This window comes from Canis aureus, chromosome 9, assembly GCF_053574225.1.
Source record: "Canis aureus isolate CA01 chromosome 9, VMU_Caureus_v.1.0, whole genome shotgun sequence".
NCBI classification, from domain to species: Eukaryota; Metazoa; Chordata; class Mammalia; order Carnivora; family Canidae; genus Canis; species Canis aureus.
Window position 1 is genome coordinate 36797950 of NC_135619.1, and position 21108 is coordinate 36819057.

The 21108-nt window shown below is 40.1% G+C and overlaps 1 protein-coding gene across 7 annotated transcripts in view; it reads right to left on the reverse strand.

Annotated features, from left to right (window-relative positions):
• The window catches only part of ARMH4 (armadillo like helical domain containing 4), a 163020-nt gene that overhangs the window by 24532 nt on the left and 117380 nt on the right, over window positions 1–21108 (reverse strand). Inside the window, exon 7 of one of the 7 annotated variants that reach the window (XM_077909434.1) lies at window positions 16592–16725. The exons of the other annotated variants lie outside the window; for them this stretch is intronic. Within the exon in view, the coding sequence (XP_077765560.1) occupies window positions 16592–16725 (134 nt within the window). The remainder of the gene's footprint in view (window positions 1–16591; window positions 16726–21108) is intronic. 7 annotated transcript variants of the gene reach the window in all.

Sequence of the window (21108 nt, forward strand, 5' to 3'; positions counted from 1 at the left end):
CTGTAACAACTATAATGTTGATATAAAAATACCAGTAGTATTTATTGGTGAGAAAGACACGCTGCTAATACTAGTATGGCTCCTGGCTCCACCCATAATTAGAGAGAACAATACAATTCAGTCAGAAGTTAGTGAAAATAAGGATGTAATTCTACCATCCAAGTTCATGCATCTCTTAGGAGACCCCAGTGAAAACCACAGAATTGCACTGCTTGGCTTTCCCACCATGGGCGGGGGAATGGGTCACCTGTCCCTCCCACCTGGATCCACAACCACAATTGTGCACTGTCCATATTTCCCCTGAGTGGCTCCCAGACATTGGCTGAACATGGCGGGGTACAAGTGCAGGCCCATTCGTGAGGGACAGAGAGGTCCTACAGTAGGAAACATTGCCTCAAGAACTCACCATCAGCCTGGCCAAAACATCCTCAGAACTGAGCTGTCAGCTGAGTCCTTTCCTCCTCAGTCCTCCTTCCTTCCACCTGTCTTTTCACAGAAGTTAGACATGTGCCAAAAAGTTTGAAAGCTCTCCCAGCCTACTTCTATGCCCTTCCCTTCATCCATCCCCAGTGTCCTCACACTAAATCTCCTATACACACAATCTCATCTTGACTCTGCTTCCCAGAGGACATGAACTAATACCTTCTAATCAAAGAAAAAAATAAAAGCCTATTCAACTGAGTTTATTCAGACCTGATTATTCTGAAGATATTTGGACACACTACATTTACAACACTTTACCAATATCTAACAGCTGATTGCATAAAGGGTCTTTTCAGAGAACTTTTTAAAAAATATTTCCCATAAACTCTTTGTCATCCAAAGGAAGGAGGACTCCTTTAAGGGTTAAGGCCGAGGACTCACTGAACAGGTGACAGTGGCCCATTAAGGAACCTGGAATGGGAAGAAGAGAATTGAGACCTAGACCCAACACAAAGACTTTATTTCAATAATAGGACTTGAAGATTATACAATGTCAACCCATTAGGATATCCTGTCATTCCTGAAACCTCCTCTGACAAAATACTGTAGGATATGAAGTGAATACACAGGAACTCCACATTCACAATAGAGAATCTAATATACTGGGTGGCTAGATATAACTTAGAATTGCAGAAAAGATGCTACCAAAACAGGATTGTGACAAGTAAATCTTAATGGGGAAGAGGGAAAAATACCCTGCACATCACAGAGTATTTCCCGTCCCCATACTCTTCCAAAAGGGATTTCAGTATAGTAACAACATAAAAAGTAATATTAGAGCCAAAATAAGGAACAGGAACACCCCCTAAAAAAAAAAAAGACAGAAATGTAAATAAGCACAGAAAAACTGAATTGAGAGAAATAAACACAAATATGAAGCTTCTAAGAGTTGATAGAGAAAAATGGGCTCTTAGCACCCCAAGTTGAAATTTGGAACACATTTTTTTTTTGGAACACATTTTCTGACTGAAACCTCTTTGAATGTGTTGGTTAGATTCTATAGGACCCTTAGAAGAAATCTTACTTCTGGTACATTGTGCACTAAATCAGTTGTTATGGGACACCTTGGGGATAGCATGTATGTATCATGCCACTACCTCAGAATATGACTTAATTGGAAAAAGGGTGCTTGCAGATGTAATTAGTTGACTTAAAATGCAGTCATCCTGGAGGAGGATGGGCCCTTGACCCAAGATGAGTTGTGTTCTCATTAGAAGAAGAGGGAGAGGCACATAGAGAGGACAGGGCCACATGAAAACACAGACATGCAAGAAAAGAGCCCTTTGATGACAGGCAGAGGTTGGAATTATTCATCTACAGGTCAAGGAGTACCAAGGATTCCCCATAACGCCAGAAACCAGGAGAGGATTATAGAACAGACTCTCCCTCAGAGCCTCAAGAAGAGACCAACCCCGCCAACACCTTGATTTTGATTTCTAGCCCTCAGAAAGGTAAAAAGTACATTTCTCGTGTTTTTAGCCACCCAGCAAGTGGTACTTTGTTATTGCAGCCCAAGAAACTAATATAATATGCATAGGGCTTCTTACCATAGACATTTCCCTCCAGCCTTCCTGCCTCCACTGCCACCATGTTACTGATTTATAATTCTCACATTAATACACCAGGTTTCACAGGGCTTGATTCCATGCTGGGGATCAACCAACCCTTTTAGAAACTGGATCCCGGGGAGCAAAAATCAGCCTGCTGATGATCCTAAGGCCTTGAGTCACCTCTTTGTTCCTATGGAAGGATTTGCATGCTGAGACGATCTAGCTCAATTCTAGCCTTGATATATTACACTTTAGTGGTACTTTTCTTCCAAGAACACTTATGAAAATTGCCTCATTAATTCTCACTACTCCCTTGTGCAGCAAGACAGGGACAAGTATGATTATCTCAATTTTGAAGGTGAAGACCCTGAATTCTAAGATCCTAGGACTATGAAGAGCATCGAGAGGTCATCAGCTCCCAAAAGGCCCAAACCTGTTGCTCAGCAGAATTACCTGACAACTCAGCAAAAATACAGATTCACAGGCCTGCCCCAGCAGCTCCAAGACATAGCCCAAGAGTCTGTATTTCTAACAAGTTCCCCACACATCTCCCCCTAATTTTTTTTTTTTTTTTTGTAACCTGACTAGCACAATTTGTGAACTGGCATTTGGGAACCACAGAGAGTCTAATATTTCCCAAGTTTGAGGGATATATGGACAGACCCTTTTTACAAGATAAAACGGCTTATTATCCTCAGGCTCTAGCAAATTGTTTTTATTATAATGTTACTTAAATAAAAACCTAAGTCTAAACATAAAACCATAATCCTGATAGCTCTTTTGTAGGATTATAAAACTAAAACAAATTTAGTTTTAGTGTTTAAATTTAGTTTGTGAAATTAAAAATTCACAAATTAAATTAGAATCCAAATAAAATTCAAAATGACACCACCGGTCACTGACTGCCACAGAACTGGTATGTGACAGTGTGGCATGCTCAGGCCACATGTGTTGTAGGGGACTCTATTCCCCTCCACTGTTCTCTCCAAGAGCCATGACCAGGCCTGCCTTCCTGCAGTCTGTCTCAATGTCATGGCCTTCACTGCATGAAAATGTGATCATAAACACAATGCAAATGTAGGCTTTCCAATCACATGCATACTCATCTATAAGGAGTCATCTAAATAATCTAAAATATGCTTATCCTGGGGAGCCCTGGGTGGCTCAGAGGCTTAGCACCTGCCTTCCACCCGGGGCGTGATCCTGGAGTCCCAGGATTGAATCCCACATCGGGCTCCCTGCATGGAGCCTGCGTCTCCCTCTGCCTGTGTCTGTGTCTGTGTGTGTGTGTGTGTGTGTGTGTGTGTGTGTGTGTGTCATGAATAAATAAATAAAATCTTTTAAAAAAAAATTTTAAATAAAATATGCTTATCCTGAGGTGTTAACATTTTTAACCAAATGTGAGCACAAGATTTAAAATTTCTCATAGTAACCTTGTGGACCTCACTTTGATAAACATCAATCTAATCCTTTTGCCTTCTTCTGGGTAGGGTCAGATTCAGTGAGTGTTGATTGCAAATTCTTGGTAACAGTTAACACTATACTGTGCTTACTATATAGCAGACACACTGTTTTAAGTCCATGACAAAAACTAACTTGTTTACTCTTCATATTACCCAGGTACAATAGATACAACCATTATCTCCATCGTGCAGACAACAAAACTGGGCAGAGATGGTAAGCAATTTGCCCAAGATCACACAGCTCATAAGGGGCAGACCCAGGATTTGAACCCAAAAAGTCTGGATCCAGAGCCTGTGTTCTTTACCACTAACTATATACCTTTTCAAGTGAGGTATTTGCATTCCAAGATTTCTCTCTACTTCTAACAAGTAAGTAAAGAATCTGAATCAATGGATCCAGGCTGGCAAGAGTTGCCGTAATTAGGAGCTTCAATGAGGGATGGGACGTTTCACTGCATAGAGACAGGGAAAAGGGGCCTTAGGGACTCACCAACGCAAAAAGCCAGGCAAACCACCTAAATAGGCATCCATCCAGAAAAATCGAGGTAAAATAGAAAAATCTGGGTGGCTACCAATAGGACAGAAACCAGATGAGTGACAGGTCTGAAGCCGAGTCAGGCAGAACTTAGAAATAACTCTCTAAGCTGAAAAGGAAAATGTCTGCAGCCTTCGGTGTGACAGGGAGGAAGCTGTTTCAGTTGCCTATTTAGCTCCAGTAGAATCCTGCAAAAAGGAACCCCAGTCAGCTGAGTATAAACTTAAACATGCTGCCCAAGAGGACTCCTCACAAGAGAGGTAAAAGTGACACTCCCTGGAGAGTTAAAGTCACAAAAGCTCATGATAGGAAAAACCCAAGGCTTCTTCCTCAAAGACAACTGCATCTTTATCTTGTCATCCACCAGGTCCTTAAATGAATTTTATTAACTAATAGTTACTTCTCACATTCTGAAAATATAAAGACATCAAGCTATATTAAGTAGCTATAGACTCCATCACAGGTGAAGCACAACAATTAAATGATTGCACTACTCCAATGAATCGTATGCTTTTCAGAAAACTTATTTGGACATAATGAATAGGAGGCTGTCTAAAACGAGATCTGTGTCATAATGCTAAACAATATCCCTGTATTACTGACCAACATGGCTTTCTTCTGCCCTTCAAAGTATCTGAATATTCATTCACCGTGACAGTCAGCATTTTATGCCTGTCTGCATCTGGAGAGATCTTGGCACTTTTTCTAATGTGAAGGGCAATTTTTTCTTAAGGGAACAACAACAACAAATCAGAAAGAAAATGTGGGAAATGAGAAGAACTGAGGCAAATAAAAAAGAATGTGAGCACGTAAGTAATAGGAGAAAGATACAGGAGACATGACACAGGGGAGCTAGAGAAGGAAGTGCAGAGGAAAATCATCTTTTTAAGGGACTGACATGGAGTTAAGAAGAAAGACACTCAAATGCAACTTGGAAGTGATTTGTCCTCATAATTAAACCTTTTATTTCATAAATAAGAAATCAACCCACTGGACTTAGGATCAAAATAGCTTAAGCCTCACTGATGAGAGAACAAGAAACTTACGTAAAATCAAAGACCGTGCCATAGAGAATAGATGATCTTTCCCGGCTGCAAGATATACTTGTTTCTGAGCTATAAAAAAATGTCATAATCATAGACACTCACATTTCACTTTTTTTTTTCAAAGAGCCTCTCTCTCCGTCTGTGTCAGCACAAGTTTTATATTTGATGGTTTCCGCACCAAAAGTATCTATTTTAGGTTACAAAGTAGAAGGAAAGATGTAGACCCAGAAGAACCAAATAGTTTGAACCTGATAAGCCTACATAAATTCCCTGGGCTGATTCATTTCAACAATTTATTGAGCTTCTTCTGTGACCAGATACTTGCCAAACAGCAGGTACAGAGATGATCAGGACCCTGTTCCTGCCTTCAAGGAGCTTACAATCTCACAGGGAAGACCAAGTAAGAATTAATATGACAAATGGTGGAGGCCCCATGGTGGCAAAGACAGCTGTCACAAATAATGATTGAAGGCCTCCATTGAGGGGTATTTTTCACTACTGCAGAAACCCCGGGCGGGGAAAGGGGGGTCTCCCTTCCCTCTGAGGGTTTTCAAAGTGAACGGCTCATGACATGAGGTGCCACATATCAAGTTCACCCTTCTAATAGCTCAGGCACCTCCACTAGAGCTCGAAACAGGACCAACATTTGCTTTTTTAAGTCTCAACTACTGAATCCTGATCCTGAATCTGAGTTAATGTTCCCCTTATGATGCAACATTCCTATATGGTTCAGGAGTGAATGATTCCACCCATTAGCATTTTTGATAAAAGCTTTTGTACCCATCTGTATTCTCATATAGATAACAAAAACAATGGACTCAAACCCAGATTTCTCAGTAATTTGTCTACACTGCACATCTCAGGCCCCACAGCATGGCATTCACCTTCTAACTTGGCTTTAAGTGGAGCACTTTCCAGATGGCCTTAATCTCTGTGCTTGGATTTTCCAACTGGCAAGGCAAATGCTGTTAGTACAATACCATCTAACCCTGCAGATACAATAATGTGGAAAGGGGAAGGGACAAACAGACCCTTCTCCAAGGTTGCAGAGGCTGGTATAAAACACTTGGCTGCTTTACTCAAATTGGGTTCAATCCAAGGAGGGCCATATTCCTTTGTTCGTTATTACTTCCACTAACGTCTACTGTACACCTATAGGGTGCCAGCTCTGTGTTAAATATTTTGCAAACATTTCATGCAGTCTTCAAAACAATTCTAGTGCCATCCCCATTCTATAAAGAAAGAAGCCAAAAAAAAAAAAAATCCAGGTTCATGGGGGTATTCTAGAAGTATTTGATTTAAACTGCCTCTTGACTTTAGGGCTTTTTATCAAAGTGTTTTCAGTTTGTTGTTTGTGTGCTTGTTTGTCTACTACTCTGCTGTATCCCCTCAATTGGCCACTCCCTCCACCTTGAAACAGCCCTTTCCTTACCTTCTGTGACTCTACACTTTTCACCTATCTCCTTCCTCTCCTCAGCCTCCTTTGAGGGTTTGACCTACTCTACTTCACCTTTGAATTATTCAAGTTTCTCTGTCCCAGGGTCCTATTCCAGGCCATTTTCCTTCTTCCTCTAAACTTGCTCTCTAGGCATTATCATCTACTCCTATGGCATCAGTTGCCATCCAATGTGGATCATTATAAAATATGTAGTTCAAATTCAGCCTCTAAGATCCAAACATATCTCTCCTCTCATGCACTTAAAATTTAACCCATGATCTCTTCCTCTTCCCTCCCCTACTGTACTCCTAACTTATACCCTCCCCTGTCTTCCTGTCTTAGTAATGACACTACTACCCACCCAACTATATCAGCCAAAAACCTATGAGTCCTCTTTAACACTTACCCTCCCTCCATCCCAAGATCCAGTCACCAAGATCTTTTGATTAACCCTTCAGTTAATCTGGATTCCATCTACTTTTCCCCTGTTCCAATAAAAGCCAGTGTTCCTCTTTCCCTTTATTCTGACGAGCTTCTCATTGGCATCCTTGAATCTGCTCTTGCTCCTTTTCTACTCTGTTTCCACTCTTTGTATAGCATTCCTTGTAAGACATCCTATAGCCAAAGTGATGTCTTTAAAATTCAAATAGCACATTCGAAATCTTCTATGGCTTCCTATGATCCACAGCATGAAATCCTGAAACTGTGTCCTGGCAGCAAGGTCTTACAGGATATGGTCCCTGTTTGATTCACCAGCCCACATGCTTGCTCTTAACCCCAGGCACACTGGCTTTGATTCTAGTCCTCAAATACTTGTTCTTGCCTCCAGCCTTCACAAATTCATTTCCTTTGCCTAAAATCCTTTCTCAGCCTCTACCCATCTTTGCCTACATGCTAAGTTCACAAATACATTGCCTGGGAAAGCCTTCTCTGACCCCCTCAGGTCAGTGCCCCTACTATATGATCTCTGGCCACCTACTCTTCTCCTTCAAGGTACTTATCATAATTGTCATTTAAAGGCTGATAATTGATTGATTAATGTCTGTCCCCTTCCCCTTACTAAAATGTAGGTGTCATAAAGACAGTCAGAGTGTCTGGAAGCATGATGGAGTGTTTCTAGCACTGCAGGATTCTCACTTAAGTTTCTATTACTTTGGTTAGGAAAGAATGTCTATACGTGCTGCGGGTCACATCAAGTTGCATCACCATCCTCTTGTGACAGTCATGCATGTGTCTTTATGTAATGTCTTTCACTTTCCTATGCCATTCAGTATTTATAAATCTAGCATATGCTATCATTTGCTAGACTGTAAACTCTAAAGAGCCACAGAGATTTGGCTTCTTGGAGTTAGGATGCTGAGAAATTAAGGTTGTGACTTGATGCCTCTCAAGGAGTGTATATCCTACAAATCCTCATTTTACAGGTAAGAAAACCAAGACACTGAATCTTGGCCAGGGCTCATGTTCTGGTAAAGAACGTGAGTGATGGCAAAGCCAAGCTGTGACTCTTACCTGTGAAGTGGAGGATGCAGCTAAGTACATTTGGCATGATCATATAAGCCATTTCACTTCTCATAAGGAAGTGAGTGGTCCATAGATTCTATGACATTATTTCAGGCCACTTACCACTCCTCTCCATTTCTATCTTGACCAACTGAGTGATATGAAAAGCTTTGAAATCATCTTGAATGTGAAATGAAGAGTCAGCTACCTATAAGGTCATATCTATATGGCTTCCTGACTATATAAAATGCAAAGACTGTTTGTTTGTTTGTTTGTTGTACAGCAATTATGTGGGAGCTTCATTTGCCAGTAAGATTACCAAGGTCTGCAGTATTACATAGAAATTTTTGTGATTAAAAAAAAGAAAGAAATTTTTGTGATGGTTTGAGCACAAAAATATCACATTGAAAATTAAGATTAAAATATAATTTTCATGCCTCACCATTTAAGTCCTTTCATTTCATCTGATTTGGTCCAGGACAACCAAAAACACTTATTATTTCCCACCTGTCCTGGGTCAGACAGTAGAGGCACCCTTTCCCTTGGACCTGGATTTCAAGAAAGGCACAGACTGTGCTCCCATGTCAAAATGGAAAAAGCAATAGAAGGCTATGTGCCTTTAAGATTTTTTTAATTTATTTATTCATAAAGACAGAGAGAGAGAGAGAGAGAGAGAGAGAGAGGCAGAGACACAGGCAGAGGGAGGAGCAGGCATCATACAGAGAGCCTGACGTGGGACTCGATCCAGGGTCTCCAGGATCACGCCCTGGGCTGCAGGCGGCGCTAAACCACTGCGCCACAGGGGCTGCCCGGCTAAGTGCCTTTAATATGAATGGCTGCTGTGACTATCTGGAGTCCTAAGGACTGCCCAAGCCACACACTAATGTATGTATCAGTGTTCTTCACTACAGAGAGAAACTAAAGCATAAGGAAAAATATTTCCAGTTTGACTCCTTAAGAAGCCATGTTTCCTCTCATTTATTAATTCTGATAGAGACAGCAACAAAATATGTCCCAAGTCAAGCCGATATATGCATCCTTTACTTGCTTCTTAGAACAAAATAAGAATTCAGTTAAATTTTTCAATCATTCATTAAACAAATAGTTGTAGGGAAGCCTGGGTGGCTCAGTCAGTTAAGCAGCTGCCTTTGGCTCAGGTCATGATCTCATCGGTCCTACGATCAACTTCCATATCAAGATCCCCGCTCAGTCTGCTTCTCCCTCTGCCTCTCCCCTCCGCATTCATGCTCACTCTTTCTTTCAAATAATAAAAATATCTTTAAAAAATAGTTTTAAAGACTTATGAGGTACATGAAATTATGCTAAATTCATAGGAGAAAGTGAGGTGAAATAAACAAGCTCTTTTCTAGGTTTCACAATCTTAGAGTCTTTTTTTAAAGATTTTATTTATTTCTTTGAAAAAGAGAGAGAGCCTGTAAGTGCTGGGAGGAGCAGAGGGAGAAGGACAAGCAGACTCCATGCTGATCAGAGCCCCAGGTGGGGCTCAATCTCATGTCTCTGAGATCATGACCTCAGCCAAAATCAAGTCAGATGCTCAACCGACTGAACCACCCAAGCACCCCAGAATCTTATAGTCTAAAAGGGATCATATATGCAAATAACTTTAATGTGAGGCAACATAATTACCTCATATTTAATTAACCAGTAGCAGAGCATCTTTAAAGTGCCATGTTAACAGGTAATATTCCTTACTTCACTGTTCAAACCTCGGTCCATGGACCAGCTGCATCAGGGAATACCTGGGAGCTTGTTAGAAATGCAGTCTCAGATGCAATCACACAACTATGAATCAGAATCTGCATTTTGATCAGATTCCCCAGAGGATTCAAGCACTTGATGAAATTTAGACAAGTACTGCTTTTTACATTATTTGGCCCCACCAGGGACAATGTTTATGGACGATGACCTCAAAGTTAGAGACTCCAATTTTTATAGAATTAAGGCTTAATACATTGTTTTTAAAGTGAACCTCTGAGGGATTTGTTTTAGGATTTAAATGTACAAAATGTGATTCAAAAGCTCAGCAAACTATACGTCCCTGCACGTTATATCCTGTGAGCACTCAGACCCTTACCTAGAATGCTAAAGGATTTTTAAATATAGCTGTATCCGTACAGGTAAGAATATTTTTTTTCTAAAGCTTAATATGTATTAAATTGACCTTGCAGAAGACACTAGAGATGGAAACGGTCATCAAGTCCAACTTGATGATAAAAATCTTTTAGAGGGAATGTCACTAGAGGGAACTAAGATGGGATTCCTCCCAACTCAAGAGCTGCTGAGTCATAGAATCATAAAATGTGAGCTCAAAAAAGACCTTAGAGGTTATTCTCTCAGCTCTGCTCCATTTCCAAAGAAAATCATTCTGCAGTACCTTCATATCCATAGTCTCTTTCTCCAATGAGCTCCAAGTGATTCATATTTATCAACTGACCCATAAAGATTTTTTTTGATCTTTGGATACCTGCAAAGTGCTGTGAGGTTTGTTTTTCTTTTTTTTAAGATTTATTTATTTATTTGAGAGAGAGAGTGTACGCACAGAGTGGGGGGGTGGAGGGGCGTAGAGGGATAGTGAATCTCAAACAGACTCTGCGCTCAGTGTGGTGCCTGACTCAGAACTCAATCTCACCATCCTGAGATCAACCTGAGCCAACACCAAGAGTTGGACATTTATCAGACTGCACTACCCAGGTGACCCCTATGACAGGCTTTAATATAACAAATAAAGTTGTATGAGTTGTATGCCATGAGCTGCACAATGAAGAGAGAAGCCTTAGGAAGAGAAAGAGAACGTTTGAGGCAGGATGGTCAGAGAAGGCTTCACATGACTAGAGGGAATTGTCCCTCTAGGAATGGTCCCAGGAAACACAGGTGCAAGGACATAGGTTCTTTGGTCAAGGCCACAATGCAAGTCCCTGGAAGAACTAGAGAAAACAGGCTCCTGCCTAACTTTTTCTTCTACCATGCCACACCTCCTCACCAGTACTGGCTTTCTGGAATTGGGCTCTAAGGCAAAGTCTGCTAATTGCCCACCAAAGTCCATTCTCCTCTTCTTCTGCAGCAATAGACCCATAGCTGGGCACATGCTACCCCGCTGTCCTAGTTGTCTATTCTTTTGCTGTTAGAGATGACCTTGGGACCACGTTGTTGCCTATGAAAATGTCAGTGGAAGTGACATGTGACTTTGGGGTCCAAACAAAACTCCTTCACACTCGCCTTCCCCTCCCTCACAACTGCAACCCCAATATGAACCATACCCTAGTGGATGCAGAGTAGCAACTCTAAAAAAACCTGCATCCCTGAACCACCCTTGAAGCAGAGCCACCCTCTAATCTGGAATACTTCCCTCGGATTTTTATGTGAGAAATAAAAAAATAAAAAAAAAGAAAAACAACCTTCTCCCTTTGTTAAACCACCGAATTACTTTTGGGTCTCTTTGTTATAACAACCTAGCCTCATCCTAGCCAATCTTAGTATATAACCAATAAAATGTAACCAAAATGAAGTTAAATGAAATTGTAGAAATATATATAATATATATATTAAGAAGAAATATATATTAATATATATAATAAGAAGTTATAGGGGATCCCTGGATGGCTCAGCTGTTTGGCGCCTGCCTTCGGCCCAGGGTGTGATCCTGGAGCCCTGGGATCAAGTCCCGCATCGGGCTCCCTGCATGGAGCCTGCCTCGCCCTCTGCCTTTGTCTCTGCCACCCCCCCTCTCTCTGTATCTCTCATGAATAAATAAATAAAATCTTTAAAAAAAAAAAGAAGTTATAATAAGAAGGTTGATGTTTTCCTACTTTAATAATAAGTATCATTTTGCATTAATTCCTTGACTCAGCTAAGTTCCTGGTATACATGGGTGGAGATACAGCTAAAGATTTTATTGAGCAGATAGATAGACATGTAATTGGGCACTTATCAGGTGCCAATTTGTTAAACAACTTACATACACATTAAATTAATTAATCCTCAAGCAGCCCCGGTGGCCCAGCGGTTTAGCACCGCCTTCAGCCCAGGGCATGATCCTGGAGACTCGGGATCGAGTCCCGCGTCGGGCTCCCTGCATGGAGCCGGCTTCTCCCTCAGCCTGTGTCTCTGCCTCTCTCTCTCTGTCTCTCATGAATAAATAAATAAAATCTTAAAAAAAATTAATTAATCCTCACAACAACCCTAAGAGATTAGAAATCTTATTATCTTTGATTTACACATGAGAAAAGAAAGCTTAGAAGGATAAATTAACTAAATATATAAGTGGTTATTGTTGAGTAGAATTCAAACCTAAGTTTGAGTGATTCTAAAGCCAGTGCTCTTTTCTAAAATGCTATATCCAGGGCACCTGGGTGGCTCAGTCGGTTACACACTGGACTCTTGATTTTGGCTTGAGTCATGATCTCAGGGTAGTAGGATCAAGCCCCCCATCAGGCTCTGTGCTCAGTAGGGAGTCCCCTTAAGGATTCTCTCCCTCTCCCTTTCCCCCACTCTCTCTCTAAAATAAATAAACAAATCTTTTTTTTAAAACGCCATATCCTAGAGTGCCTGGGTGGCTCAAATGGTTAAGCCTTTGACTCAGGTCAGGTTCTCCAGGTCCTGTGATCAAACCCCAGGTCAATCCCAGCTCAGCAGGGAGCCTGCTTCTCCCTCTCCCTCTGCCTCTTCCCCTGCTTGTGCTCTCTCTGTCTCTCAAATGAATAAATTAAAAATGCCACATTCCATGTGTACATGTGTGGGTGCATGTGTGTGTGTGTGTGTGTGTGTGTGTGTGTGTGTGTGTGTTGATGGAGGCAGGGATCAGGTGAATGAAATAAGCATAGCAGTTAAATGTGACGACTGTAAACACTGGATGAGAGACAAGAGATCTGGGATTTTCACAGGTTGTAACTCCGGCCAAGCTATTTAGCTTCTCAGGGCCTAAGTGTCCTCTAGGGTAAAATATATTACCTGAACCAGATGATCTTTAAAGGAACGGCTCTAACAGTCTGCAACAAATGTACAAAAACCCAGTTGTCATTCATGTACTACCATCTATGTGACCATTCTCACTCTCAAATTTGAACTATACAGTAGAGCTTGCTAGAGAAATAAGGGTTGTATTGCTCTGAAGGAACAGCATAATGTGAAAGTTTAAACAAGCAATATACAACAATCACAGTACACCCACAAACTCAAATGCACAGAGCTTCAGAATGCCATAGATTATTATGCTTTCTCTTGTTCAAATCTGCTTCTTTATTCTTCTTCAGCAAAGCGAGACAGTACTAATAACTGTCCCAGAATGGAAAGATAGGAAAGTTAATTCTTTTCCACCATTGTTTTTCATTGTAGCCTTGCTCACAAGTTAAATTAGAAGTAAAATCAAAGAAGCAAGCACAGGAATACTATATCATTGGCCATATGGAAAGAGAACTGGGGAGAGTCTTTGGGACAAGCCCTAAGGACACATGAAGGAGGGGACCGATTCCTATAGCAGAAATCTTTAAGTGCTGAGTAATGTCAAGAGAAGCAAAAAGAGCACATAGGCATATAACCCATCCTAGAGACACAAAGAGAAGGGTCTGTGGGATACAAAGGATTATCAGAAGAGAGCTGCATTAACACAGTTTAAGGGTGAGAGTCTTTGGGAACAGGAAAAAGCTGCATAAAACATCTTAATAGCCTTTCTGGTGCTTCATGTCTCCCAAGGTACATATAAGTCTGGGAGGTCGTGCTCGAGGTGGCCCTGCTGAATGCCAGATGCCAGGCCACTTTGCCAAATCCTTTGCCAGACCCTAGACAGCAGGGCAAGATTTCAGAAAAGCCCTGGCAAGGATGCTAAATCTCATCACAGAGCAAGCTCTAATTTTAAAGTAAACATTTATGGCCAGTCTTTTCCATTAAGTATGCATTCCCAAGGTCTAGGGAATGTAGATTCAACATGTCTCTTCAGCTGCCGCCTACAGATAGGGCTCCAAATGGACTACTGGAAATGACTCAACTAATGCTTTGGACACTAATCATCTCAAAAGTATCCCGTAAATACCAATTCACACCACATCACTCACCAAAAATATGCCACTGAAAACGCTCTGAAGCAATAACTCTCCCTGTGTATGGCATTTATGGGGAATTAATAACCAGCTGCAGTCTATGGGCTTTGAGCAGAGCCAGCAGTTATTAATGCATAGGAAAAATTTTATACTCTGTTTCATTTTTCCAAAGGCAACATCCTTCAATGTGCACAGAATATAAAACCCTGGATGCTGCATTATGTGTGAGTTCCCCGGTATTTCTGAAGAGCCTGGTTGACTCCCTCGTGACCACGGCTCCAGTTTTCAAGCAATTGAAAAAGTAAGTAACAGGATCTGTCAAGAGGCTGTTTACAGTTTTAAGCCATGTTGTCCATACACAGAAAACAAAGTGAGATACAGACCAACTGAAACACAAAACTGTCCTAGAATCTGCAAAAAGGAAAAATGCTTTCAATGTCTTTACATTAAGTCCATTGGACTACTGTCCATTTTAATCTACATCGTATTAGTTTTTGACTGTCATTCAATATGATCACAATTTCAACTTTACTTTGACTTTTCCTGAGCTATATTTTGCTCACTCTCTTAGTTGTCTTGCCTACACTGAAAAGACTGAGTAATTCATCTCTAGAGTCTCCTAAACAGGGTAGTAAAAGCAGCATTAATGAGTCAGCTTTGCTGTTGTCTCCTCATAACTGTCACTAACAGGGAATAGCTTGTTCTTGGCTTTGTACCCTCACTACACCAATCTGCCTCTTTATTCTAACACCGTGGAACTTGTGGAAGGCAATTTGGTCCTAATTCTAACAGCTAAATCGACTACCATTAGCAAACACTGGTGAAGGCCCAGTAGGAATATAAAGATTTTGAAACTATCTTTACCCCTACATAGCCGATGTTCCTCCAAAACTGTGGTTTGATCACTGGATGCTGCAGCATGTGTGAGTCTTAGATCCAGATATTGGTAGCAAGGAATAACTGGACAACTACAGCATTGATCTTGTAGATTATCCCTATACTGTGCCCAGTGAATCTGTATTAAGAGATGTATAGTAAAGCAACTACATGGGGCATTTCTGAGTCAAAATATTATTTACAAAATATTTCCCTAGCTGCAAAAGACCACTGCTTCTTCAGAGCAATCAATAGCAGAGAGAAAGGTATCTCTAAGGTATTTGGGCTGCCATGGGGTTTGCACAGAATATGTATAGCACATGCCATGTTGGGCTCCCACCTGGTGAGGTTCCTCCATGAGTATCTTGGCCCACAGTCCCTTGCAGCCCTCTCCTTAGCCCTGAACGGCTCAGTCCAAAGGATCCAAATTCTTAATTCTGATCAGTTGCTCAGTCTAAGACCAGAGACTTCCCTGAGTTCCAGCTCACTGAGGAGCAGCCCCTGAAATCCTGCCTGGTTTACTCCAGTCCCTCATCTAAGGCTTGACCCTTCACCCTACCTGCCAGAATCCAATTCTTATACTTCTAGCCCACCTTCTACTAGTGACAACCTTCCCTGTATAATACCACACAGGACCACTTGTGGATTTCTGCCCTGCTCAGCTAAACTCACTAGCTGTCTTAGAATCAATCTTTTCTGAAATAGGACTGAAACTGTGGATTCCCCTCAGACATCATGCCTGATTCCCCTACTATCCCTTCCAAAGCTATAGTCTGGTTCCTTCAAAAAGAAGGTATTTCTAAGAGCTATAGGAGAAATCAAAACCATGGGACCTAGTAACCACTGAATATAGAGGTTATGAGATTAAAACATGAAATATGACTGAATTTTCAATCTGATAAGACTTTTCTCAGCACCTTACATATATTCCAGAGATCTATCAATACAACAAAAGTTGGAGGAGGAGGGAGGCTGCCTTATCACATTTCACTTTAAGGGAATGACTCCCTCTAGAGCTATGAATGACACCAACTGCAGAGCCTTACGCTACAGCTTTCAACAAGGGAGTCAGAGGATGAGCCAGAGGTGAAGGTGAAAGTCAGAATCTAGCTTACAATGGGCCCCTCTGATTATATTATCCCATATACTCCTCACACAAACCCAAGGAGGTAAGATTATCCCCATTATTTCCAGAAAACACTGGGGCTCATAGAGGTTAACTTGCTCAGAGTCACTTACTTTAATAATTGTGAAGCTGAGAACTGAGCCTAGATGTGTTAGATTCTAACACTTGAACTCTATCCTTAAGCTATAATGCCTTCCTAGGAGAAGCTTATAAAAGTACCAGCCAGAGGCAAGGAAGACAAACAGAAGGTAGTGGAACAAAGGAGTCATGGAGGATAAAGTGGCCAGTAGAGTCCAGCGCTGCAGAGAGTCAGGCAACATAAGAACTGAAAGGGACAACATATATGGAGAATTATATTTATAGAAATAAACACACATTAAGTGTTAGCTATGTGTCAGAAACTATGCTAAATGCTTTAGCTGTATTAATTCTTTTAAGCCTTAAAACAGTTCCTAGGGATAGGCTTATTGTATTGATAAACATAAAATAAGACACAGGAAGGTAAAATAATTTCATACAGCTAGCAGAGAGCAGAGTCTGGACTTGAATCCTGGTAAGTGGGCTCCAGGCTCTGCAGGCTTAGTCTTCCTAGGAAGTCTCCCAGCAAGAACAGTTTTGGTGGGGTGGTACAATCTAGTCAACTTGCAGTTGCCTATGAAGGGAAAGAGAAGATGAAAGCAGAAGTTCAAGGAGGAGATGTGTTAGTTTCCTAGGGCTGCTGTAACAAAGTACCACCAACTAAGTGGCTTCAAACAACAGAAATGTATTCTCTCAGTTCTAGAGGTTACAAATCAAAAATCAAGATGTTGAAAGGTAGAAATAACCACAGGAAAAAATCTGGAAAAAGCACAAACATATGGAGGTTAAATAACATGTCAATAAACAATGAATGGGTCAACCAAGAAATCAGAGAAGAAATAAAAAATTACATGGAGAGAAATGAAAATAAAAACACAACAATCCAAAATCTTTAGGTGACACCAAAAGTGGTTCTAAGAAGGTTATAGCAATACAGGCCTCATTCAAAAAGCAAGACAAAAATCTCAAATAGACAACCTAACCTTATACCTAAGGAGCTAGAAAAAGAAGAAAGAAAACCCAAAACTACCAGAAAGAAGGAAATAATAAAGATTAGGGCAAAAATAAATTATATAGAAACTAAAAAACAAACAAACAAACAAACAATAGAACAGATCGATGAAATCAGGTGCAGCTGGTTCTTTGAAAAGATCAACAAAATTGATAAACCTAGCCAGACTAATCAGAGAGAGAAAGAGAGAGAGAAGACTCAAATAAACAAAATCATAAATGAAAAGGAGAAATAGGGCAGCCTGGGTGGCTCAGCGGTTTAGCGCTGCCTTCAGCCCAGGGTGTGATCCTGGAAACCCGGGATTGAGTCCCACATCGGGCTCCCTGCATGGAGCCTGCTGCTCCCTCTGCCTGTGCCTCTCTCTCTCTCTCCCTCTCTCTCTCTCTCTTTCTCTGTCTCTCACGAATAAATAAATACAATATTTAAAAAAAAAAAAAAAAGAAAAGGAGAAATAACAACCACCACAGAAATGCAAATGATTATAAGAGGATGTTATGAGAAATTATATGTCAACAAACTGGACAACCTAGAAGAAATGGATAAATTCCTAGAAACATATAACCTACCAAAACTGAAGAGAAAGAAATAGAAAACATTAACAGACTGATTACCAGCATTGAATTGAATCAGTAATCAAAAAACTCCCAACAAACAAGAGTCCAGGACCAGCTGAATTCTACCAAACACATAAAGAAGAGTTAATACCTATTCTTGTTACAGTGTTTCAAAAAATAGGAGAAAAACTTCTAAATTCATTCTATGAGGCCAACATTATCCTGATACCAAATCAGATAGAGATACCAAAAAAGAGAGAGAGAGAGAGAGAGAACTAGAGGCCAATACCTTCAGTGAATATAGATGTAAAAATCCTCAACAAAATATTAGCAAATTGAATCCAGCAATACATTAAAAAAAAATCATTCACCACAACCAAGTGGGATTTATCACCAGGATGCAAGGGTGGTTCAATATTTTCATATCAATCAATGTGATACATCACATCAATAAGAGAAAGGATAAAAACCATAGGATCATTTCAATAGATGGAGAAAAAGCATTTGACAAAGTACAACATCTATTTATGATAAAAGCCCTCAATAAAGTTGGTTAAAAAGGAACACACCTCAACACAATAAAGGCCTTATATGGAAAAACCCACAGTTAATATCATACTTAATGGGGGAAAACTGAGAGCTTTTCCCCCACAGCTAATATCATACTTAATGGGAGAAAACTGAGAGCTTTTCCCCTAAGGTCAAGAATAAGACAAGGATGTATTACCACTCTTACCACTTTTATGCAACATAGTACTGGAAGTCCTAGCCACAGCAATCAGACAAGAAAAAGAAATGAAATGCATCCAAATTGATAAGGAAGAAGTAAAGCTTTCACTATTTGCAGATGATCTGATACTATATATCTAAAACCCTAAACTCTGCTCAAAAACTACTAGAATTGATAAAACTTCAGTAAGTAAGTTTCAGGATACAAAATCGATATACAGGAATTCATTGCATTTCTATACACTAATAATGAAGTAGCAGAAAGAGAAATTAAGAAAAGAATTCCATTTACAATTGCAGCAAAAATAATAAAATACCTAGGAATAAGCTTAACCAAAGAAGAGAAAGAACTACACTCCAAAAATTATCAAACATTAATGAAAGAAATTTAAGACACAAAGAAATGGGGAGACATTCCATGCTCATGGAGAACAAATATTGTTAATATATCTATACTACCCAAGGCAATCTATAGATTTAATACAATCCCTATCAACATACTAACAGTGTTTTTCACAAAACTGTAACAAATAATCCTAAAATTTGTAGGAACCACAAAAGACCTCAAACAGCCAAAGTAATCTTGAAAAAGAAAAACAAAACTGGAGGTATCACAATTCCAGACTTCAAGTTATATTACAAAGCTGTAGTAATCAAAACAGTATGGTACTGGCACAAAAATAGGTACATAGATCAAAAGAAAATAGAAAGCCCAGAAATCAACTCACAACTATATGGTTGATTAATCTTCAACAAAGGAGGAAAGAATATGAATATGCAATGGGAAAAAGAGTCTCTTCAACAAATGGTGTTGGGAAAACTAGACAGCTACATTCAAAAGAATGAAATTGGACCACTGTCTTATACCATACCCAAAAACAAACTCAAAATAAATTAAGGTCCTAAATGTGAGACCATAAAAGTCCTAGGAGAGCAGAGGCAGTAATTTCTCTGACATTCGTCATAGCAATCTAAAGAAGATGTGGCATATATATACAATGGAATATTACTCAGCCATAAAAAGAATGAAATCTTGCCATTTGCAACAACATGGATGGATCTAGAGAGTATAATGCTAAAGGAAATAAATCAAAGAAACACTAATAGCAAATTATTTCATTCATATGTGGGATTTAAGAAACAACAGCAACAACAACAAAAAGGCGGGGAGCAAAAAAGAGAGCCTTAACTTTTGACTGTAGAGAATAAACAGATGATTATCGAGAGGAGGTAGGTGGAGATGAATAGTTGCTGAGGATTAAAAGTAGACTTAATCTTGAGGTGCCTGGGTGGCTCAGTCAGTTAAGCATCTGCCTTCGGCTCAGGTCGTGATCCCAGAGTCCTGGGATCAAGTCTCATATCGGGCTCCTTGCTCAGCAGGGAGCCTGCTTCTCCCTTTGCCCCTTCCCCTGCTTGTGCTTCCTCTCCTCTCTCTTTCTTTCAAATAAGTAAATAAAATCTTAAAAAACAAAATGTAGGGGCACCTGCATGGATCAGTTGGTTAAGCATCTGTCTTCAGCTCAGGTCATGGTCCCAGAGTCCTGGAATCATGCCCCACCTCTAACTCCCTGTTGCTTTTCCCTCTGCTCCTCCTCCTGCTCACACTCTCTCTCTCAAATAAATAAATAAATAAAGGCTTTTTAATAAATAAATAAAAATTGAATTTAAAAAAAAGTACACCTAATCTTGATGAACACTGAGTAACACATGGAACTGCTGAATCACTATATTGTTCCCCTGAAACTAATATAACACTGTATGTTGATCACACTGGAATTGAAATGAATGAATGAATGTTGTTGTTGTTGAAAGGGTCATGCTCCCTTCCAGTTTCTAGTAGACCCATATATTCCTTAGCTATAACAGCATCCCTTCAATCTCTGCCTCAGTCTTCACATGGCTCCTTCCCTGCATGTCTATGTCTCTGTCTCCACTGGCATTCTCCTTGTGTGTTTGTGTACAAACTTCCCTCTTGAAATGCAACATCAGTCACATTGAACTAAGGCTCTTCCAAAGACCTCATCTGGATTAAATCTGCAAAGCCCCTATTTTCAAATGTTGCATTAACAGGTCCCAGAAGTTAAGACTTCAACATATCTTTTTGGGGGAGGAGGATACAATTTAACCCATGACAGGAACCTTAGTCCAAGGAAGAGTTTTTAAAGATAAAAATGGGAAAGATGATCTACATGCTCTTTTAAAATAACATTTTATTAAAGATCAGTAGTCAAGTAATAGTTCTTTCTAAATGTGCAGAAAATCTGATTATCTGTATCCTAAGAAAGGCTTGCCATGACTGGCATATCATTTTTAGTATTCTCCTTTGATTTAATGAGTTGGAGAAGGACACAGTCTCAGAGCTTTATGCCAGGAACATTCTGGTACTATCCATCTATCACAACCTCCCCGGCTCATGTCTCCCCTGATCAATAAGAAAGCAGAATCAATGCCCATGTCAAGCTGCACGGTTAACTCTCAATCACACACACTGACAGAAGCAAGCAGTTGTGTAAACACTAAAATGAACAAAAACTTTCCACCTGGCTAGAATTTAGCTGGTTTTTCTACTGATACTTTCTTAGATGATTTTTTAAAATAGTTTGTAACCCTCAGTTTATATCAAATGGAAGAAGCAGTCCAAGGAAGTAGCCTAGAAATAGCT